The sequence below is a fragment of the Somniosus microcephalus genome, chromosome 4 (genome assembly GCF_052327205.1).
Source record: "Somniosus microcephalus isolate GS21.2 chromosome 4, FLI_Smic_1.0, whole genome shotgun sequence".
In the NCBI taxonomy this organism is placed as follows: Eukaryota; Metazoa; Chordata; class Chondrichthyes; order Squaliformes; family Somniosidae; genus Somniosus; species Somniosus microcephalus.
The window spans coordinates 273,556,895-273,580,385 of NC_140990.1; the positions used below are offsets into that span (position 1 = coordinate 273,556,895).

Below are 23,491 nucleotides of genomic sequence, written 5' to 3' on the forward strand. Positions count from 1 at the left end.
CTAGAAATGGACAATTAGCAAGGCTGCCCACATGCTGGAAATTAATTGGCCACTTGAGGGAAAATTGCGTGGAGCTGGCTGACATTTTTGTGTGTGTCAGAACCCTACATTCGGGGGAATCCGACCATTTCCCACACAAGCCACAAAATCGGGCCCTAAGAGTTTAAACTGACTGAAGTAAACCTGTAAAATGCATTACAATTGTATTTAATAGCTTATGTCTTTGGGTATAGTGAGAGAATATAAAGACAGCATAGCAATACAGAGAAACATGTACATGCAACATTAGCTAAGCCAGAACAAGACGATAACCAAAGAAAGAGCACCACCACAGGCAGCAACTCGTTGCTGGCATCCTCAGGATGAAGCTGAGAATCCAAGGGAATATCAAACAGTTGGAGCCACAAAGCCAATCTAGCAGAAGGACTCACCTGATAGTGGAGATAGCCTGGAAACTCAGCTTTTAACTTGTCAGCAACATGTCGACCATGAATGATAAACTTAACCTTGCTAAGCCATATAGTAACCTCATAAATTCAACATAGCTTTGTTATTCTGTAATCAAGAGATGCAACAGAAATGCTGCAATACACTCACATTACATTTGTGCCTATAATTACTTTAATGTATCAATTAGTAACTTCTGTTTTAGTTCTGTTCTGACGAAGGGTCATTGACCTGAAACATTAACTCTGTTTCTCTCTCCACAGATGCTGCTGGACCTGCTGAGTATTTCCAGCATTTTCTGTTTTTATTTCCGTTTTAGTGTTGACTGTAATTTTCAATGCTTAATCTGGTCATGGTATTAGTTGTGTTAACTTAGATTTTGTGAATAGAATATTAGTGTATCTCTGTGCCTAACTTCATCTTTGATGACTGGCATTCTTTTCAGGATTGTACTGTAATTATGTGGTGACTGCTTCAATGCATAATTAACATACATTGGACTAGGTATATTTCAGAAATGAGCTAAATTAGGCATTTTATAAACCTTAGATATATACAGAAGAAGTTCCAATGTATACTTTAAGAAAAAGGACAAAGTTTGATCCAATGTTTTTTCATTTGTTCATAGGATGTGGGAAATATTGGCAAAACTGCATTTATTGCTCAACCTAGTTGCCCCGACAAGGTGGTGGTGGACCTTCTCCTTGAACTGGTACAGTCTTTGTGCTAATGGTGCTATCATGCTGGTGTTAGGTAGGGTATTCCAGGATTTTGACCCAACTATGGTGAAGGAACAGCAGTATATGTCCAAGTCAGGAGGGTGCGTGACCGAGAAAGGAACTTTTGAGATGATTGTGTTCCAATGGCATTACGAGAGTAAAATTGGTCTGCACCAGTAGCGTGAAATGGGCTCATAGTGAATTGGCAGCCCATCTTTTCCATTGTCTTCAATAGCAGGGATGAGAGGGCTGTCCAATGAGGAGAGATTGAGTAAAATGGGCCTATATTCTCTCGAGTTTAGAAAACTGAGAGGTGATCTCATTGAAATATATAAAATTCTGTATAAAACTGCTTGCCAGGATAAATGCTGAGAGGTTGTTTCCCCTGGCTGGAGAGTCTAGAACTAGGGGTCATAGTCTCAGAATAAGGGGTCGACCATTTAGGACTGAGAGGAGAAATGTCTTCACTCAGGGTTGTGAATCTTTGGAATTCTCTAGCCCAGAGGGCTGTGGATGCTCAGTAGTTGAGTATATTCAAGACTGAGATTGATATATTTTTGAGCACTAAGAGAATCGAGGGATATGGGGGCAGGGCAGGCAAGTGGAGTTGATGTAGAAGTTCAGCCATGATCTTATTGAATGGCGGAGCAGGCTTGAGGGGCCATATGGCCTACTCCTGCTCCTATTACTTATGTTCTTAAATTGGGCACATTGTAAAGCGGGCTCCCAATTCACGACGAGCCCGTTTCACATTGCTGACGCAGGCCAGTTTGATTCCCTACTATTCTTGTCCTTCGAGGGGATAGATGTTAGAAGTCTGGAAGGTGATGTTGAAGTAAGTTTGATTTGCCATAATGCATCCTGTAGGTAGTACATATTGCAGCCATAGTATGCCAATGCTGGAGCGGGTGGATATGGAGTTCAGTGATAGGGGCACCGGTCAAGTGGCCGACGTTGTGCTGGATCATTGGGAGCTTCTTGTGCCTTGTTGCCATCATGGCAAATAGTATTTCATCACACTTTTAAATCTTGTAGGTGAAGTGCCTTTGAGGGATCAGCAGGTAAGCCACTCATCGTAGGCCTCTGCTGTATTCTTGGAGCCAAAGTTTTGATATGATTGATCCAGTGATGCTCATCAACGGTGACCTCTAGGATGTTCATAGTGGGGACACAGCAATGCTGGTGTCACTGAAGAGCGGGGGAGGTGTTTAAGCTTTTTCTTGTTGGAGATGGGCATTGCCCGAGCTGTTTCATTAGTGGAGGAAAACAATGGATTCATTACATTGTGACAGTGGTACAGTCATCAGTGAAGCAGCTGAAAGTAGTTGGACTCCAAGCAGTGAAGATGCTCCCATAATGCTGTGAGCTAGGGAGTTTCAGGATTTTAATCGAGCAACGATGAAACAACAGCGATATATGTCCAAGTCTGGACACAATTTTGCTATGGCACCAATGATGCCTTGTTCTGAAGCATAGTTATTCTTGCCTATTAACTTATATAGTGTAATTCAGATAATATATTGCTTACAAAGTAGGTGTGATTTAGCAATTACCAGAATCATACCACATTCTTTTTAGTCATCATAGAAACATTTTTTGTTCTTCATTTTTGAAACCCACAGGAAACAGACATAGTGTAGGATAAAACAGTAAGGGGGTAATTTTATCTTTTGCTTTCAATGGAAGGGAAAATCGGGAGAGGTGTTTAACGTGCGGCCAATCCTCTATCGCCCATTTTACACTATTGTCAAAAGTTAAAATTACTCCCTATAACTTTTACGTCACTGAACAACACCTTGAAGACAGCACATTATTTCTGTAAGTGTTACATCCTGTAATTTTTTTCCATTAGTCTTTGTTGATTAAACAAATCAGAACTGAAAATGTTGGGAACATACCAATCAAATGAAAAGAAAGTGACTAGACAACTACCAATGAGAGAGAATGCCTCGTAAGGACTTATGGAAACAACAAATCTTGAATGACCAGTCAGGAGAACCTATAAAATAAAACAGAAGGCAAACTAATCTCATTGCAAAAAAAAAATACAAGTATTTCTTTGCTATTTTTCCCTAGTAATTGAAATTTCCAATATTAAAAATAAGGTTTCTAGCAAAAAAATACATTTAATATGATTAAATTTAGCAATGTAATTTTCTTGTGTGTATTTTAATACCTTTTACTTGAAGTTCCCGGCTGTCTGAAAAGCCTAGCTTCAACTTGCTATTTTTCCAGACAGAATAGTTGGAGTTATCAACTGGACCTCTGCATTCTGATTCTGTGTAGCTTTCAGAATTTCCCAACATTAATCAGTAGGTTTCTCTGAAGTAAGAGTGTTTCCCATCCTCCTCTGAATATTTCACTTTATTTTTCCAAGTGATTTAAATTTAAATATTGGGTTCCTTTTGATAGGCTGTTTTCACAACAAGCTCTTTCCCTCGTCATTTCAGAAACTTATCTTTTAAATGCCCCAAATGGTTTTGCCTTTCTCTTAACAGTTTAAAAGATGAGTTTGTATAAAAACTTAGAACTTGTCTAAACAATGAACTTCGGAGCATTTAAGAATTTTTTTTGTTTATAGAAATTTATGTTTATTAAAAACTGTACGGGGCCAATTTTCTTCTGCTCTATGCTCAGGATGTGCTTAGTTCTACGGCACAAAGCAGAAGAAAAAGGGACAGAAATATGTTGCGATGGGTCCCTGGCTCCTTCGCGTTACTCCAGGATTTTCTGGGGAATCGCTGGGCATGGTGTTACATTCAAAGCAGGTGCCGCCCTGAAAATGAGGTGAAGAGGCAAGTTGTACCACCTTATTTTCTTGTTGGTGCACGAGACAGGCACCTTTTTGGAAGGGCACCCAGAAGAGAGCGACCCCTCGGTGACATTAACTGTAGGCAAGGAGCCCGTTTTCCAATGTATGATGATACACAGCTTTACCTCTCAGCAACCACCCTCAACTTCATGAGTACCATGGTGGTGCCAAAGTGTTTGCCTGACCTTGTGTGGTGTACGAGCCAGAAATATCTTCTTCCTAGTAACACTGAGGAGACTGAAGCCCCCTTGTTCAGCTACTACAAAAGCTCTGTAACCCTCGCCCAACTCAATCCCCTTCACCAGCCACTCGCTCAGCCTGAAACAACCTCCAGCTAACTCAGTCCTTTTTTCAAACTTCCTCCTAAAACCTTTGAATCTACTCTCTCCATCTCCTCCACAATGCGTTTGATCATCTCTTAAATCTTTATCTATGTTTTTTGTTAAAATCAGTATGTAAATACAAGTTATTGTTGTATTATATTGCTCATTACAGCACCGATCTTAATATTGGAATCAGTAGAGGTGCTAGTACATTGGTGGTGGACAATGTGCTTGCAGCCTGTTGAGCTGACCTAAAACTAGAATGCAAGCTCACTTCATCTACATATTATTGAGGAACTCCCAGTGCCCAAATATGCTGGAAACACACTGTATTCAGGGGGGTGGGTTACTTGGCACCTCAAACAGTTCCCAAAGTATTCTCTATGTAATGTTTGTTAAAGATGTGGGCAGATAATCAAATAGCTACTCTGCAGTTCAAGAAGCTACAGTGAACTCACCCATTTAAACCTATTATTTACATCAAGTAGTCTTTAAGATGAACCCGAAAGGCTTTGGGACAAATAACCCCTGTAATACACTAGTGAAGAAAACAATGAAATGAGTATCCCTTAGAAGTCAGACTTTCTGGAACAGTATAAGGAGATAATGGGACTACTCAAAATTCAGTGTTCAGAAACCAAAACAAGATGGTCCAGAATTTGCGTTCGGGATGACAGCAAACTGGGCAGCGTTCGCAGTCATTCCGCGTTTGAAACTGGGCAGCGTTCGCAGTCATTCCGCCTTTGAAACTGGGCAGCGTTCGCAGTCATTCCGCCTTTGAAACTGGGCAGCGTTCGCAGTCATTCCATCTTTGAAACTGACCGCAACTTCGGGATTTGGCGCACGCACAGGCGCATGCAGAAATCCCGAAGTTGCGGTCCGTCACTGATTGCTCCGAAACTCGCTGTGTGGTCTCCCCCTGTGCCAGAGTCAAAATCTCATAAATCATTGAAAAAGTTAGAATTTTAAGGGCTTACTCACTTCCTTCTTCACGGTCTCTGAGAATTCTGCCTTTTGATTGGCTGCTTAGACAGCCTGTTGACATCACAGCAGTTAGAACAAGGGAATCCTCACTACAGTCCGTTGAATTGAATTGAAGGTCAGAAAACCCGAACTTCGACACAGGGATTGTGAGATCATTGTGCGAAGCATACTTCTGGGCAAATTCTGGGCTGATATGTTCTCAAACTTCCAGTATATGAGCCCAGTTTGGGATTAGGACAAGAGGAGACAGCAACCAAAGATTTCTCAATATGGAGAAGGGCAGAGCATCATACAATTCTTGATGGTACAAGATTATCAACTATAAAGTTTATTTTCTGTGACTCTCTCCCCTTCCTCTCTCTTGAAGGCATTGAATTCATGCAGTACCACAGATGCCAGCCCAATGTGGGTTTAGAGATACTATTTTGATTGCAAACTCCAACACATATGAGCCCCATTATATTCTCACCAGATATCCACACATGTATACCTTCCAGCAGTAGTTAGTAGATAGCATTCCACAAAGGGATTTTCTTCTTTCTCCATAGCCCAGGGGAACTTCGGCCACTTTCAACACCCCCATCACCAATCTGCTTGAAATCAGCTAGCTCAACACAGACTTGGGATCAAATTTTCCTGGTCTGTTTGGCCCAGCTACTCACTGCCTTAACAAGCTGAGCTATCAGGGCAGCCATTTTTAAATTTGATTGTTGGAAATAATATGTAATACTGTATAGAGAAACTTTACTCAGTGATCCTGTGAGTAAGACAACGATGTTGGCATGGGGAAATGTGGCTCTTTGTATGTTGTTGGAAAGATTATCTTGCACTTCATAACTATCAGTACAACTCCATTACTAACAAAATCTGATTAAACTTTCAATTGTAGACTTCAACTTCTACAAACGTACTGCAACAGTCTTATCTCCAGTAACTCTACTATTGAGATTAGCACATACAGTTAAGTAGGAAAGTAATACTCACAATTGGTACATTAATTCTAATCCAGGAAATTGCATCAGCTTCCATTTATTTATAATCTTTCAGACCTCCAGTATTTGCTGCTTAAAAATTAATTCACAATGGATCCCTCTAATTTAACATTGAGAATGTCGATTGAAAGAAAATTTGGAAGGATAGGACTTGGTTTCAAATATGTATTATATATGCTGTTAGTGTACAGAAATGGAAACATCGAATATTGCAGGACTTATGAAGTTGTTAATTCTTAAATACAGTGCTAAATCAGGATATATATTGCAAATCTGAAAGTAGACATATCCAACTATAACACCAAGTGATACGGACAGTGTTTTTACTTCAACATAAATATTCCACAAATTTTGCAAAGACAAGCATTACTTATCAGCTAACTTAAGCCATTTTATACATTAGATTTCCCTTTCCCCCCCCCGCAAAAGATAGCTTTCCAAAGATTGAATAAAACATTGAATACATATACATTGAATGGATTGCTTCAAACAGTGATCATTAGATACATAGTTTTCAATTATTTAATTTTACTTTCACATTAAGAAGCCAAAAAAAAGCATTTATCTGAACTACAAATTTCTTCACAAGTGATTCATCAACTGATATTTTTGGATCAAAATTATCTTTGAAATATTAACGGTGGAAGATATATTAACGGTGGAAGATATAGATCAATTTTAATCCATTGCATGTATTCCTTGGTATAACACATATCCTTGTAACAGTTTAGTAACAGAACAAGCTAGTTTCTATCTACAAAAAGCTTCCACCAAATATCTGATATGTTTTCTATGTTTATTACACAATCAAGTACCTATTGATTTGGCTTTGAGTTTGCAGTAAAGTGCAAGCCAAGTGGTCCCATAAATGTTTCTACTTGGAGAAGGAAGGAAGGATTCATTACAGAGCTTCCATTTAGAGACATAGTTTTGGGAACAACAGAGACCTGAAATTATGACGTGGAAATACAACACTGCTGAATGTTCACCAGGGAAATCAAAATATTGGTTGGTTTGTTTCTGGTACATGTTTGAAAAACAATTGGAAGTCATATCACTAAACTATACAAGCCTGAAAGTTTGAAGACAAAATTTGGATTTAAAAAAATATGGCAAAATAGATATATTTTTCAATTGCATTTAAAATATTTTTAGTCCTCGTTACAATAATGTTTTCACTATTATTGCATCTTTATGTACAGCTTAAAATTTGTATGCAAAAATGTAGATTTTGTACTGAATTCATAATAAAGGTGTGAACTTGAGATTGGTTTGATTATAAGTGCACATAATTTTCACATACAACATATATTTGTATCTTCAGGTTCACAATTACAGTTGAGTTATCACATCAAGTCAATTTTGAGACAGGACCCCTCATATTCCAGTGAAATGCAATATATAGTGCAAGAAAAAGATACTGATGACTGTGTGCTGTAACCATTTAATAATCGCTGGTCAATTTCTCAGTTGTAATTGGATAAATTTCAAAATATAGTGATCAACTTAGTTTTAGTAAATTATTAGTGCATGTATTACACTGTGGTAAATGTGTCCACCTTTTTAAGTTTGGCAGCGCCTTCTCCTGAGCGAATAGCATCCAGTACAGCTTGATGAATTTCCCCTGGGTCACTGATTTGGGAAATTAAAGTAGGCTTTGGCTTTGTTAAAGGAGATGGCAAAGGTGGTTGGATGTGCTGTGTCTGGGTTTCTGCCGCTTTATTGTAGCAATCCTTTCGCGTTTCTCTTTCAGGAGACCTAGTCTGTAAAAGATTACAAGACAACTGCAATTCAAAATGCATCAACTTACTGCAAAATTTGAAAAATTCTGCAAGTGTAGAGACTAATATCAGATTTGAATCTATTTTTCTCCCCCCATCTTCTGCATCATTTCCTAACTGAAAGATAAGCAGCCAACCTGCTCTAATGTTTATGCCAGAGAAGCCCAGTGAGATGCACCCTTGAATTTTTCTTTCAACTTTATAAGGAAATGCCTGCCTCTTCTTCCCAGTAAGCAGCATATGCTCACCTTTTGAACCTACATTCGAACTATTACAAGTGAATTATTGCACTGAAATGCTGCACAAATTAAATGTTATAATGAAGCAGCCTGTGAGTTGGGACGCATAGCTTATTCTTAGATTATAGGATAATTACAACATATGGTAGATAATAACCTATAAAAAACCAGGATCATTTGTAATTTACTTCGAAGCACCAAAGCCAAGATTAAGCATACAGTGTTGTCCTATGCAAACAAAAACGTACATATTGAAGGAGTACCTGTAAATGAAACCATCATCGCCCTTTCTTGAAATTTCATCTTTTAAAATCATAACTAATGAAAAAACATATTGAACATATCTATATATACATATATACATACACATTCACACACACACACATATATATATATATATATATATATAAAAAAAGGATAGTTCTGTCTGTCTGTCCGGGCATCACTCAAAAGTTAGAGCGTACCTACACATATGTTATATCAAAAGAAAGCTTATGATTAGGGGAGTCTACTAGGCGTCTTTACTTTTTGGTCAGACAAAAATTGTTCGGACAGTAGACAAAAAACGTTCAAAAAACGGAAAGCAATCCGCTCATTAGCGGTTGACCAATCCTACCGCTCATTAGCGTTGAGTGACGTGATGGTTGACCAATCCTACAGTTCAGTGACCTGATGGTTGACCAATCGGTGCGTCACGGGGGGCGTTTCATGATGTTTGTGGGTGGGGCCTAATCCTTCAAACTGCCGTTACCGAGGTGAGTGGCGGCCATTACAGGCCGGCCAGGCCTGAAGCTTAAAACATTTCTCTCTCTCTTTCTCCTCTTCCCTCTCTTCCTTGCTGTGAGTGCAGGACCGGGAAAACCGGGGCTTTCACACGAGCCGTCCCCGACCGATATCGGACACAGGAGTCCGGAACGAAAGGCGTTCCACTGCTGCCCGGCCAACCGGGTCCAAAGGCCGGCGCGTTAACCATGAGGAACCCTGAGCTCGCTTCAGAGCGATGGGCACCCGGACTCCCGGTGTCGGATATGCTCCGTTCTGGAACCGTGGTGAGTCGGAGGGAGAGGAGAGGGAGAGGGGAGGGAGGGAGAGAGAGAGAGGGAGGGAGAGAGAGGGAGGGAGAGAGAGGGAGGGAGAGAGAGGGAGGGAGAGGGAGGGAGGGAGAGGGAGGGAGGGAGAGGGAGGGAGAGAGAGGGAGGGAGAGAGAGAGAGAGAGAGAGAGAGGGAGGGAGAGAGAGGGAGGGAGAGAGAGGGAGGGAGAGAGAGGGAGGGAGAGAGAGGGAGGGAGAGAGAGGGAGGGAGAGAGAGAGGGAGAGAGAGAGAGGGAGAGAGAGAGAGAGGGAGAGAGAGAGAGAGAGGGAGGGAGAGAGAGGGAGGGAGAGAGAGGGAGGGAGAGAGAGAGAGGGAGGGAGGGAGAGAGAGAGAGGGAGGGAGAGAGAGGGAGGGAGAGAGAGGGAGGGAGAGAGAGGGAGGGAGAGAGAGGGAGGGAGAGAGAGGGAGGGAGAGAGAGGGAGGGAGGGAGAGAGAGAGAGGGAGGGAGAGAGAGAGAGGGAGAGAGAGAGAGAGAGGGAGGGAGAGAGAGGGAGGGAGAGAGAGGGAGGGAGAGAGAGGGAGGGAGAGAGAGGGAGGGAGAGAGAGGGAGGGAGAGAGAGGGAGGGAGAGAGAGAGGGAGAGAGAGAGAGGGAGAGAGAGAGAGGGAGAGAGAGAGAGGGAGGGAGAGAGAGAGAGGGAGGGAGGGAGAGAGAGAGAGGGAGGGAGAGAGAGGGAGGGAGGGAGAGAGAGGGAGGGAGAGAGAGGGAGGGAGAGAGAGGGAGGGAGAGAGAGGGAGGGAGAGAGAGGGAGGGAGAGAGAGGGAGGGAGAGAGAGCGGGGAGGGAGGGGGGAGAGAGAGAGCGGCAGGGAGAGAGGGGGGCGGGGAGACAGGGGAGAGACAGGGGCAGGGAGAGGGGGGGGCGGGAGAGAGAGGGTGAGGGAACTTCCCGCCGACCTCACAAAATGGCGGCCGCCCTTCTTCACCCGCAGTCTCTCTCCCCCCCCAGTCTCTCTCTTCTCCCCCCCGGTCTCTCTCTCTCTCTTCCCTCCAGTCGCTCGCTCCCCCCCAGTCTCTCTCTTCTCCCCCCAGTTCTCTCTCTCGATCCCCCGGCCTCTCTCTCTTTCCCTCCCTCTCTCTCCTTCCCACACAGACAGACAAATTCATTTATATATATAAAAATTATTTCTAATTTTTTCATAACAACATGCCCTCAAGAGAGAGGGGGGCGGGGAGAGAGAGAGAGGGGGGCGGGGAGAGAGAGGGGGGGGCGGGGAGAGAGAGGGGGGGGCGGGGAGAGAGAGGGGGGGGCGGGGAGAGAGAGGGGGGGCGGGGAGAGAGAGAGAGGGGGGCGGGGAGAGAGAGGGGGGGGCGGGGAGAGAGAGGGGGGGGCGGGGAGAGAGAGGGGGGGCGGGGAGAGAGAGGGGGGGGCGGGGAGAGAGAGGGGGGGGCGGGGAGAGAGAGGGGGGGGCGGGGAGAGAGAGGGGGGGCGGGGAGAGAGAGGGGGGGGCGGGGAGAGAGAGGGGGGGGCGGGGAGAGAGAGGGGGGGGCGGGGAGAGAGGGGGGGGGGCGGGGAGAGAGAGGGGGGGGCGGGGAGAGAGAGGGGGGGGCGGGGAGAGAGAGGGGGGGGCGGGGAGAGAGAGGGGGGGGCGGGGAGAGAGAGGGGGGGGCGGGGAGAGAGAGGGGGGGCGGGGAGAGAGAGGGGGGGCGGGGAGAGAGGGGGGGGCGGGGAGAGAGAGGGGGGGGCGGGGAGAGAGAGGGGGGGCGGGGAGAGAGAGGGGGGGGCGGGGAGAGAGGGGGGGGGCGGGGAGAGAGGGGGGGGCGGGGAGAGAGAGGGGGGGGCGGGGAGAGAGAGAGGGGGGCGGGGAGAGAGAGAGGGGGGCGGGGAGAGAGAGAGGGGGGCGGGGAGAGAGAGAGGGGGGCGGGGAGAGAGAGAGGGGGGCGGGGAGAGAGAGAGGGGGGCGGGGAGAGAGAGAGGGGGGCGGGGAGAGAGAGAGGGGGGCGGGGAGAGAGAGAGGGGGGCGGGGAGAGAGAGAGGGGGGGCGGGGAGAGAGAGAGGGGGGGCGGGGAGAGAGAGAGGGGGGGCGGGGAGTGAGGGAACTTCCTGCCGACCTCACAAAATACCGGCCGCCCTTCTTCACCCGCAGTCTCTCGCTCTCTCTCCCCCCCAGTCTCGCTCTCGATTCCCGGGCCTCTCTTCCTCCCCCCCCCCAGTCTCTCTCTCTCTTCTTCCCACACAGACAGACAAACTCATTTATATATATAAAAAAATTATTTCTACTTTTTTCATAACATGCCCTCAAAAAACCCTCGGCACCGCCGGGCACTATATAGAGAGAGATTTACTTGTGTGTAAGTGGCCTTCCAGCCAAAAGCTGACTTTTTTGTATCATTGCAGAAAAGGCATGGTTGATACAAGCCGATTTTTCAACACATTCCTCTCCAATTCTCTTGGGTGTCTCTCAAATCACTTTCAATGCTATCTTTAAGTTATTACAAATTATGGTTGTAAAGTCATTTGGTTATTTCCTCCTTTTTGTGAACAAATCTGTGCCTTTTTTAAAGTAGTGGCAGCATAAATTCAGACTTAATAAATTCCACAATTAATATTTTTCCTAAAATTGTTGCTTTCTGCTTTTGTTGGGTTTTTGAGTGTAGCTGTTGGCAACCCGGTGAACTGATGTCAGGACTAAGTGCCCACCTGCCTTGCAAAGGAACTCTTTAGCTGTAGATACAGCTGTTATGATGAAAGATAGAGACAACTATAAGCACAGTCTCTAGACCATTCCTTCTGATTAGCCACCATTGGGGAAATTTCACTTAAGAAGGTGGAGTCTTACTGGTTAATGAAAAAAAGGTTTCTTGTGAAATGGTGCAAATATCTCCAAGAGCCTTCACTCCAGAACTAGAGATGACCACCAATTGCAATCCTTACAAGCAAGTCCAGTTGTACTTCTGGCCCTTTTAGTGTAACTGATCATGTAGGTCTAGACGTTTGTATTATTCTGCTAATAGCTGCACTGCATTATATAAAATCTGGACTGAGAAGAATGTCCTGAAGTTGTGAAATTAGAACTTCCTGACATTTATTTGGAATTTCTTGACATTCAGTAAGAATTTCGATTTTTTGAAGATTTATATAATCCTTGCAGTGGTATCTTTGCCCCTTTTATGAAGGATACCGACACAGTTAATTGTCAAGGTACAAGCACAATTATATTTTTTGGCGGTTTAGTTGTCGAGTTACAGACAAGGCAAATGTGAAGATTCTGAGTGGGACTAAGCCAGAATTATTTGTCTGTTACCTTGCCTGCTACTTGCAAATACCACTGACATTGGATATTTCCATCAAGGTATAATTTGCTCCATTTGGGACCTTGCACATGGTTTCTTCTTGCAGCAGGATAATAGACCATGTCACTATTGTGATCATTTAAACTCTGCTGTGGACTGCAGTTTTGTACAATAAAATGGTTGTTGCCTTGGGTATAGGATCTATATGTCTGTCACGGCTGTGGCTTTCTATGTGGGAAATAGGTAACTGAAGAATTACCTTATTTGCTTTTTAGTATTGTTGGTATTTGTAATGTTAAAGCCATGGACGTCTCCAGAGCTAAAGATGTCATAATCATACAAAGCCTATAGCTGTAGAGGTGGTACCTGAAGCATCTAAAAAGACATCTAAATCTCACTAGGGCTCCAGGACTGGAGCTTCACAGTATCCTATTTTGATACCACTTTTCACAGGAGAAATTCCAGCCGTAGAAATTTATTCATGAAAGACAGCTCATGTAATGGTTCTCCCAACAACACCCCCAGCACATGCAGCAACAGGTTTTGAAGGGTTACCATCCTTTCAAGAGTTAAGTAAATGCTATGCCATCTCTTACTCCTATGCAACATCATAGTTGCCTATCTTGAGCATAGTGGCCACTTTGACATAGATAATATGGACAATTATGGCAGGTGCTTGTAACAGAGTTTTACTTTTAGTGCATTCCCACTATTGCCTTAATTCCAGGACTTCATTCAGTTGTTTGAACTGACATTAAAGAAAATTATTTGGGCCACCACCAATAGTGACTCTATTTGAGGAGCAGATGATCAAAAAATCATTCAAAGCACTAACTAGCAAAAAAATCAGACATGTCAATGGCAAGTGAAAGACAACTGAATAAGGGGTAGTTTTATCGCCTCTTACACGAGCAGCTATCCTTTAAAATTTATTGGCTTATATTTTTATATCAGCTCATTGTCCACATACTAAAACTGAATTAAATTAATTGGTGGTCAGGGAGAGCTTATTTAGCATATTTAGGTCCCGTTCCAACTTTGGTTCACGTCTGCCTGCAGCATGCTGGAGTCAGTTTTCTCAGGTGCACAGCAGCTAAAACAGTGGTCTTTACTTACCTGAATGTGGAACCAGGAGGAGCCCCCCACCCCCGACCTCACCCAATTGCCTCAGCTCTCAGGCTTATCTACTCCCCCCCATTACTGGGGAGCTGCCTCCGGGGCTGCGGCGGGTGCTCACAGCTCGCCAGTACTATTCAAATGAGGCTGGCGGACCAATTTCCCGTGGTTCTGCCATCAACCTCTTTAAGCATGTGCAGCAGTCACTGCACCTAGATCATGCGCTGCACCTGGATCATGTGCAGATTTACGTGCGATCCAATTTCTAAGCCAGAGCGTTTTGAGGTAGTTATGCTTCAGACTATCGAAGTATAAAAATGGCAGCCAGTTCAAGCTCGTTTATTCTGAACTGGACCAAGGAATTTACTTGCATTTGCCAATCTGCAAACTTCTCAGCAGGAGCAGTTAATGCATAATTTTCTTCAGGATGCTGCTATTTACATCAATTAGGCCTTATGGCCTTAAAAAGGGCAGGCCAAATTAAACACAGATGACCTTAGGAGTAGAATAATAGATTTTGCATTACATGGTTTAATATTCCTATTATTATATGACAAGGCTCATGTTAAATCACATGATGCAATGTCCCGGGAGATCATCTGTTCAAAATCACTACACTTTTTTACACAAATTTCTAAAAAGAGCTTAATATTTGATTCAAATCGAAATTCTCCAAATCATTGCAACACTGAAAAGAAGTAATTGTATCACTATGATCAGGCACTTATTGGAATTTAAGCTGCATTTGTCAAATTATAAGAATATAAAATAACATTTAAAACTACATGTAGATCTAGTTATCTGTTGCAAGTCAAACATCAGTAAATAATCCTCCATTGTTGTAATATTGTTACCTGTTTTAATATGTTGCTGTAATTAGACTCTTTAGGAATTGATGAAGGTTGATGCAATTCTCTGTCTGCAAGGTTAGTGGGAGAAGACAGGGGTGATGAATCTGTTTCAGCAGGCTTGGGTTTAAAGGAAGATGTTGTTTTTGTTTGAGTTTTCCTGACTGCAGAGGACACCGCAAGAGCAAAGGGCGATGGCGAGGTAGTGGTGTATGTTTTTGCAGCAACAGTAGTTCTGAGAGCTTTTGTGTCACTTAATTTTACACGTATGGATGGCTTGCTTGCTACTTTTGGAGGTCTTGAAGATCGAGATGCAGATTTCTCACCAGATTTGGACAATTCTTTCTGGGCATTCTCTTCAGAAATACTAGCAAATTCTGGTGGTGGAGGAATTATGACATCTGCAACATCTGTATTTGTAGGACTAACTTCCTGAAATGGCACTCCATTTTCTTCCTTTGTTGAAAATGTTTTCTCCCCATCAAAGCTAGATTGGGAAGGTAAACTAGAACTTCTAGCAAGTGCAGAGGTAACATATTGTCCTGAGCTCCTTTTATGTAGCTGGAGGAAGACGGATCCAGGCTTCATTTTTCTATCTGAAGTACTCTCGGTTCTTCTATTAACTATTACCTTGGGCTGTGCAGATTCACTGTCAGCTAACAATTTGGGAACTGTTGCTTCTGGGTGATGGGATTGGGTTGTAGAATTAATGGGCACCCATTTTACAGTTTTATCAAAGTGAGCCTCTTGGTGAAAAGCAGCCGGCTCACTTGTAATGCTTGATAGAGGTTCTTCTGTTGTCTTAGACGGCTTTCTTGACTTTTTTGAAGTGTCAGACTCTGGGGCATAATCAGAAGTGGGAGTTTGTTGATCTACGGTTTCAGCTTCCAGCATGATTCCTGATGCAACAAATGCTCCCTTTTCTAATGACTTTGAAGGCACAATTTTATAGGTAGTCATTCCAATCTTTGGTATATACTCTCTTGTGATTTCATTAGAAGGCTTAGGCTTAGGCTCAGATTCACACTTATATATTATTGGAATCTTTGTTGGACTTTCTGGACTTTTAATTGTATCTTTGGTTGACAATGGTCCATGAGAGTCAGTGATTGTTAAAGATTCTGTAGCTGGTTGGTTAACAACAGATGGTATACCTTGCTTACCAGTGAGTCCCTGTCCAGTTGGGTCAGTAGACTTAGTTGCAGCAGACACACACTTTTGTTGCTCAGAAGACACTGGCAGAGTGAAATTATTGACTTGTGGGTGTTGTACACTTCCAGAAGTACTTTTCAAAGTCGTATCAGGCGATGGGATAATGGTACCATTCACTTTATTACTACTTCGAGCATTCTGGAAATCCAGTGTTTTAACAACTTCTTCAGAATTAATTTCTTCAACTTTCATCTCATTAACCTCCGGTTTGTCAGAATGTTTTTGCTGGTCTTTAACAGTTACATTAGATGACTGAAAACTGGCAGAATCTTTTGGCACAAGTCTTGTTCTTGTATCTCTAGAAATGTTCGCCACTTCTAAAGCCTGGGTCAACTTTTCTGCTATTCCTTTATCTGGTGGAATCATGGAGCTTAAGCTTGACATTTCATCAGAATCTTTCTGATGCATCTCACTGTTTGTATCTTCTGCAATTGCTGGTTCTTCAACTGAAACGTAAGCAAAGAATCTGATCAGTTTACTTGCATGAGAAAAATTACCTGCAATAATATATGGCAAGTTCCACAGACATTTTTCTTCTATAACAGACATAAAATAGATAATGTTCAGCAAAATATCTATCGGGGTATACTGCATTTGGTCATTCACAAACTAGCAAATCTCCCATGACATTCCTTATGGCGAGTGTCACATTTAAGGATTCCATGGCCATTTTTCGATGTAAGAATCCTGAAACTAGTTATGTTAAAAAGGTGTTTTAAGTTTAAGCTTGCTTTAAAGGGATTAAAATCACAGGACAGCAGAGCTCCCAGGTGTGTACTGGGTTGCAGATGAGGCATCTCAAATTAACGTCCTGGAGGTAATGGAGGTTAGTTTGCAATTCAAGTGACCAGACAGAAGAGGTAGGTAAAGGGGATAAGGGAATGGAGTGCCTACAATGTGTACAGGACTCTTTTCTAACCCAATATGTAAAAAGCAGACAAGGAAGGATTCGCTATTGGATCGAGTAATGGGGAATGCACCAGAGCAGATAAGAGAAGGTGGGTAGTGGTGCTCCACAAGGATCAGGGGCAGAAGGTGGGTCAGTGCTGGGACCACTGGTGTTCACAATTTACATTAACGATTTAGGCTTCGGAATCAAAAATACAATTTCTAAATTTGCAGATGACACCAAATTGGGGGGGAGATAATCAATACTGTACTGAGGAGGACCGCAACAAATTACAAGGTGACATTAATAAACTTGCAGAATGGGCATATAATTGGCAAATGAAGTTCAACACAGATAAATGTGAGGTATTACATTTTGGTAGGAAGAATAGGGAGCTCACTTATTACTTGGAGGGTGGGAGTCTAGGTGGGGTAGAGGAACAAAGGGATCTAGGAGTACAAGTACACAAATCACTAAAAGTTGCGATACAGGTTAGCAAGGCCATAAAAAGAGTAAACCAAGCACTAGGGTTTATTTCTAGAGGTACAGAATTAAAAAGTAGGGAAGTTATGCTAAACCTGTATCGAATCTTGGTTAGACTACACTTAAGTATACTGTGTATAGTTCTGGTCACCATATTATAAAAAGGATATAGAGACACTGGAGAGGGTGCAGAACAGAATTACCAGGAATGATAGCAGAAATGCGAGGGTATACATATCAAGAAAGGCTGGGTCTCTGTTCTCTTGGAAAAAAGGCTGAGGAGCGACCTAATAGAGGTCTTTGAAATTATGAAAGGTTTTGATACGAGTGGATAGGGAGAGAATGTTTCCACTTGTGGGGAAGAGCATAACTAGAGGCCATCAATATAAGATAGTTACCAAGAAATCCAATAGGGAATTCAGAAGGAACTTCTTTATCCAAAGAGTGGCGAGAATGTGAAGCTCACTACCACAGGGAGTGGTTGAAGCAAATAGTATAGATGTATTTAAGGATAGGCTAGACAAACATATGAGGGAGAAGGGAATAGAGGGATCTGCTGATAGACTTAGATGAGGAAAGACAGGGGTTGGGTGGTTGGCGGGCGGGGAAGACTTGTGTACAGCATAAATGCCGGCATGGACTAGTTGGGCTGAATGGCCTGTTTCTGTGCCGTATATCCTATGTAATCCTATGTAAAATAGATATTGGGCAGTGTGATTTAACTCCCATAAAAGTAAGTGGGAGGAGGCTCATGTGGAGCATAAACACCGGCGTAGACCTGTTCAACTGAATGGCCTGTTTCTGTGATGTAAAATACTATATAATTCTATGTAAAAGATGCTCAGACTGTTGATGGGAGCAACTGATGACACTGGACCATAAATAATAACAGATCCTCATTCCTCACAGGTTTAAGAGGGGTTCTTACCAGGGACACTGACTTAGCAGCTTCGGGCACAGCTCTGGAATGTAGGAGTTCTGGAATGGAGGTCCTCACTCTGGCAGTACATGGGTGGGGTCTCAGGGACTATCAGTATGTGAGCAGGATCGCAAGGTTGAGGAGATGGATTTGAAGTTTCCAGGAACACGAGAGAGGGAAGTTCTAGGAACACTGGGGCAGATCCTGAGATTTAGTGAGCGAGGGGCATTGGGAGGGAGTACTGTACTTGGGTCTAGTAGCATTGGGTCAATTTTGTTTTTAGGGAGGACTGGGAATGCAGTTTATCTTGCCATACAAATCTACTATCCTTCAGTACAGCATCTGCGTGCTTCTTGAATGACTCCAGAGATTTTGCTTCACACTTTGCATGGAGGTACTTCAGCATTGAACTTCCCTTTACCAGTTCCTACCGATGTCCCTTTGTCCTGCAGTCATAGTTTAACATGAAATACTGTAGTGGTTAAACTAATTTTTCAAATTTTATTTCTTATTTTCTCTACACAACTGCAATATGCCTTTACAATTGTATCAGTCAAGTTATCTCAAGGCATGTTTGTTACTTTCTATTGTAATTTGAAAGAGTTTGAATTGAAGACCAGCATCTGAAAATCCCTAAAGTGGACATTGACAGACAATTATTCTGTCACAAGTAAATGGGACAAAAGGTGGATAATGCTAAAATACTATATTTTCTTTTGAAAACAAAAATGGCACTTTTATCCTCAAACAATTATTTAATCAAATCTAGACATTAAATCCGATCCTGAACTGGCCTGAGAAGGTGGTGGGACAGCTTCTTCAACTGAGCAGCTTGCGAGGCTACGTCAGAGGGCAGGAAGGATGTCCTGGAGGGGTCAAGGACAGAATCTATATGGCTAGAGTTAAGAAATAATAGAGGTACCATTACACTATAGACCACCAACTAGTGGGAAAGATATGGAGGAGCAAATTTGCAGAGAAATTACAGAGAGGTGCACGAACAATAGAGCATTAATAATGGGCACTTCAACCATCCTAATGTAGACTGGGATCGTAATAGTGTAAAGGGCAGAGAAGGGGAAGAATTTCTGAAGTGTGTTCAGGAGAACTTTCTTGAGAAGTATGTTTCCAGCCCGACGAGGGAGGAGGCCTTGCTGGATCTGGTTCTGGGGAATGAGGTAGGTCAGGTGGAGCAAGTGTCAGTAGGTGAACATTTAAGGAACAGTGATCATAGATTACCGATGGAAAAGGATAGGGAGCAATCTAGAGTAAAACATTTTAACTGGGGGAAAACCAATTTCAGTGGGATGAGAATCAATCTGGCCCGGGCAAAACTGTAATGGGCTGCCTTTAAAGAGATGGTTCAGGTACAGTCAAAGTACATTCCCACTTGGGGAAAAGGTAGGGCAACTAAAGTCAGGGACGAAAGAGAGAGAGAGAATATGGTGAAGCAGAAAAAGACCACGTATGACAGATGTCAGGTTGCAAATACATCTGAGAATCAGGCTATATATAGAAAGGTTAGAGAAGAAGTGAAAAAGAAAATAAGAGGGACAAAGAGAGGCTATGAGAATAGAATGGCAGCCAACCCAAAAGGCTTCTATAGGCATATAAATAGTAAAAGGGTAATAAGGAGGGGTGGGGCCGATTAGGGACCAAAAAGGAGACCTGTGCATGAAGAGGGTATGGCTGAGGTACTAAATAGTACTTTGCATCTGTCTTCACCAAGGAAGAGGATGTAAAGGAGGTGGTAGTGGAGACAGTGGATAAAATAAAAATTGATAGAGTTATTAGAAAGGCTGGCTGTACTTAAGTAGATAAATCACCAGGAGCAGATGGGATGCATCCTAGGGTGCTGAGGGAATTGAGGGCAGAAAACATGGAGGTTCTGGCCATAATATTCCAATCCTCCATTAAAGAAATTAGGAGAGCGAAGAGGGGGCATGAAAAAGCACTGGCAGGCAAAATAAAAGGAAAATCCCAAGGTGTTTTAAAAGTATATTAAGGGCAAGAGGATAACCGGGGAAAGAGCAGGGCCCATTAGGGACCAAAGTGGCAATCTGTGTGTAGAGCTGGAAGATCTAGGTGAGGTATTAAATGAATATTTTGCATCTGTATTCACTATGGAGAAGGACGATGGAGGCATAGAAATCAGGCAGGGGGATTGTGATATACTTGAACAAATTAGTATTGAGAGAGAGAGGAGGTACTAGCGGTTTTAGCGGGCTTAAAAGTGGATAAATCCCCAGGCCCAGACGAGATGTAGCCCAGGCTGCTGTGTGAGGCAAGGGAGGAGATTGCAGGGGCTCTGACACAAATTTTCAGAACCTCTCTGGCCACAGGGGAGGTACCAGAGGACTGGAAGACAGCCAACGTTGTACCATTATTCAAGAAGGGTAGTAGGGATAAACCAGGGAATTACAAGCCAGTGAGCCTAACATCAGTGGTAGGAAAATTATTTGAAAAAATTCTGAGGGACAGAATTAGACTCCACTTGGAGAGGCAAGGATTAATCAAGGATAGTCAGCATGGCTTTGTCAGGGGGAGATCATGTCTAACCAATTTGATTGAATTTTGAGAGGGGGTGACTAGGTGTGTGGATGAGGGTATTGCAGTTGATGTAGTCTACACGGACTTCAGTAAGGCTTTTGAAAAAGTCCCACATGGGAGACTGGTCAAGAAGGTAAGAGCCCATGGGATCCAGGGCAATTTGACACATTGGATCCAAAATTGGCTTAGTGGCAGGAGGCAGAGCGTGATGGTCGAAGGTTGTTTTTGTGACTGGAAGCCTGTGTCCAGTGGTGTACCGCAGGGATCGGTGTTGGGTCCTTTGCTGTTTGTAGTATACATTAATGATTTAGATATGAATGTAGGAGGTATGATCAGTAAGTTCGCAGATGACACGAAAACTGATGGAGTGGTAAATAGCGAGGAGGGAAGCCTCAGGCTACAGGACGATATAGACGGGTTGGTCAGATGGGCAGAACAGTGGCAAATGGAATTTAACCCTGAAAAGTGTGAGGTGATGCATTTTGGGAGGACTAACAAGGCAAGGGAATACACAATGAATGGTAGGACCCTAGGAAGGACAGAGGATCAGAGGGACCTTGGTGTGCATGTACATAGATCCCTGAAGGCAGCAGGACAGGTAGATAAGGTGGTTAAAAGGCATATGGGATACTTGCCTTCATTAGCTGAGGCATAGAATATAAGAGCAGGGAGGTTATGATGGAGCTGTACAAAACACTAGTTAGGCCACAGCTGGAATACTGTGTGCAGTTCTGTTCGCCACACTATAGGAAGGATGTGATTGCATTGGAGAGGGTGCAGAGGAGATTCACCAGGATGTTACCTGGGCTGGAGCACTTCAGCTATGAAGAGGGACTGGACAGCCTGGGGTTGTTTTCCTTAGAGCAGAGAAGGCTGAGAGGGGACCTGATTGAAGTGTACAAAATTATGAGGGGCATAGATAGGGTAGATAGAAAGGAACATTTCCCCTTAGTAGAGGGGTCAATAACCAGGGGGCATAGTTTCAAGGTAAGGGGCAGGAGATTTAGAGGGGATTTGAGGAAAAACTTTTTCACCCAGAGGGTGGTTGGAATCTGGAACTCACTGCCTGAAAGGGTGGTAGAGGCAGGAACCCTCACAACATTCAAGAAGCATTAAGAGGAGCACTTGAAACACTATAGCATACAAGGCTACAGACCACGTGCTGGAAAATGGGATTAGAATAGACAGGACTTGATGGCCGGCGCGGACATGATGGGCCGAAGGGCTTCTTTCTGTGCTGTAAAACTCTGACTCTAGTAGTGGTGAATGGTTGTTTTTCGGACTGGAAGAAGGTATACAGTGGTGTTCCCTAGGGGTCGAAACTAGCTTTGATATATATTAATGACTTGGACATGTTTGTACAAGGCACAATTAAAAAATTTGCAGATGACACAAAACTTGGAAGTAGAGTGAATAGTGAAGAGGATAGTGATAGACTTCAAGAAGACAGACAGGGTGGTGGAATGGGTGGACACGTGGCAGATGAAATTTAACGCAGAAATGATGCATTTTGGTAGAAAGAATAAGGAGAGGACATATAAACTAAATGGTACAATCCTAAAGGGGGTGCATGAAAAGAGAGATGCGGGGGTATGTGTGCACAAATCGTTGAAGGTGGCAGGGTAGGTTGAGAAAGCAGTTAAAAAAGCTTACTGGATCCTGGGCTTCATAAAAAGAGATATAGAGGACAAAAGTGTGGAAACTATGATGAACCTTTATAAAACACTGGTTTGGCCCCAACTGGAGTACTATGTCCAATTCTGGGCACCACACTTTAGGAAGGATGTGAAGGCCTTAGATAAGGTGCAGAAAAGATTTACGAGAATGATTCCCAGAATGAGGGACTTCAGTTACTTTGATAGAGTTTTTTGAGGTTGTAACTAGCAGAATAGAACCAGTGGATGTGGTGTATTTGGATTTTCAGAAGGCTTTCGATAAGGTCCCGCATAAGAGATTAGCGTGTAAAGTTAAGGCACATGGGATTGGGGGCAAGGTATTGACTTGGGTAGAGAACTGGTTGGCAGACAGAAAGCAAAGAGTTGGAATAAACGGGTCTTTTTCTGAGTGGCAGGCAGTGACTTGTGGGGTACCGCAGGGATCGGTCCTTGGACCCCAGCTATTCACAATATATATTCATGATCTAGACGAGGGAACTAGATGCAATATCTCCAAATTTGCAGACGACACAAAGCTGGGTGGGCATGTGTGCGGTGAGGAGGATGCCGAGAAACTCCAGGATGATTTGGACAGGTTGGGTGATTGGGCAGAAGCATGGCAGATGCAATATAACGTGGATAAATGCGAGGTTATCCACATGGGTGGCAAAAACAGGAAGGCAGATTATTTTCTGAATGGCAATAGATTGGGAGAAGGGGAAGTGCAACGAGACCTGGGTGTCCTTGTGCACCAGTTGCTGAAGGTAAGCATGCAGGTGCAGCAGGTGGTTAAGATGGCAAATGGTATGTTGGCCTTTGTAGCGAGAGGGTTTGAGTACAGGAACAAGGATGTCTTGCTGCAGTTGTACAGGGCCTTGGTGAGACCACACCTGGAGTATTGTGTGCAGTTTTGGTCGCCTTATCTGAGGAAGGATGTTCTTGCCATGGAGAGAGTGCAGCGAAGATTCACCAGGCTGATACCTGGGATGGCAGGAATGACGTATGAGAGATTGGATCAATTGGGCTTGTACTCGCTGGAGTTTAGAAGAATGAGGGGGATCTCATTGAAACTTTTAAAATTCTGACAGGACTGGACAGACTAGATGCAGGAAGGATGTTCCCGATGGTCAGGGAGTCCAGAACCAGGGGTCACAGTCTAAGGATAAGGGGTAGGCCATTTAGGACAGAAATGAGGAGGA

The 23,491-nt window shown here is 43.5% G+C and overlaps 1 protein-coding gene across 3 annotated transcripts in view; it reads right to left on the bottom strand.

Annotated features, from left to right (window-relative positions):
• Positions 1-6,583: 6,583 nt before the first annotated feature.
• The window catches only part of cobll1b (cordon-bleu WH2 repeat protein-like 1b), a 218,859-nt gene continuing 201,951 nt past the window's right edge, over positions 6,584-23,491 (bottom strand). For all 3 annotated transcript variants that reach the window (XM_085986435.1, XM_085986434.1, XM_085986436.1), the window contains 2 exons: positions 14,591-16,242; positions 6,584-8,040 (listed from right to left, as the gene is read on the bottom strand). In XM_085986435.1, coding sequence (XP_085842561.1) covers positions 7,813-8,040; positions 14,591-16,242 — 1,880 coding nt within the window. In that variant the 3' untranslated portion in view covers positions 6,584-7,812. The remainder of the gene's footprint in view (positions 8,041-14,590; positions 16,243-23,491) is intronic.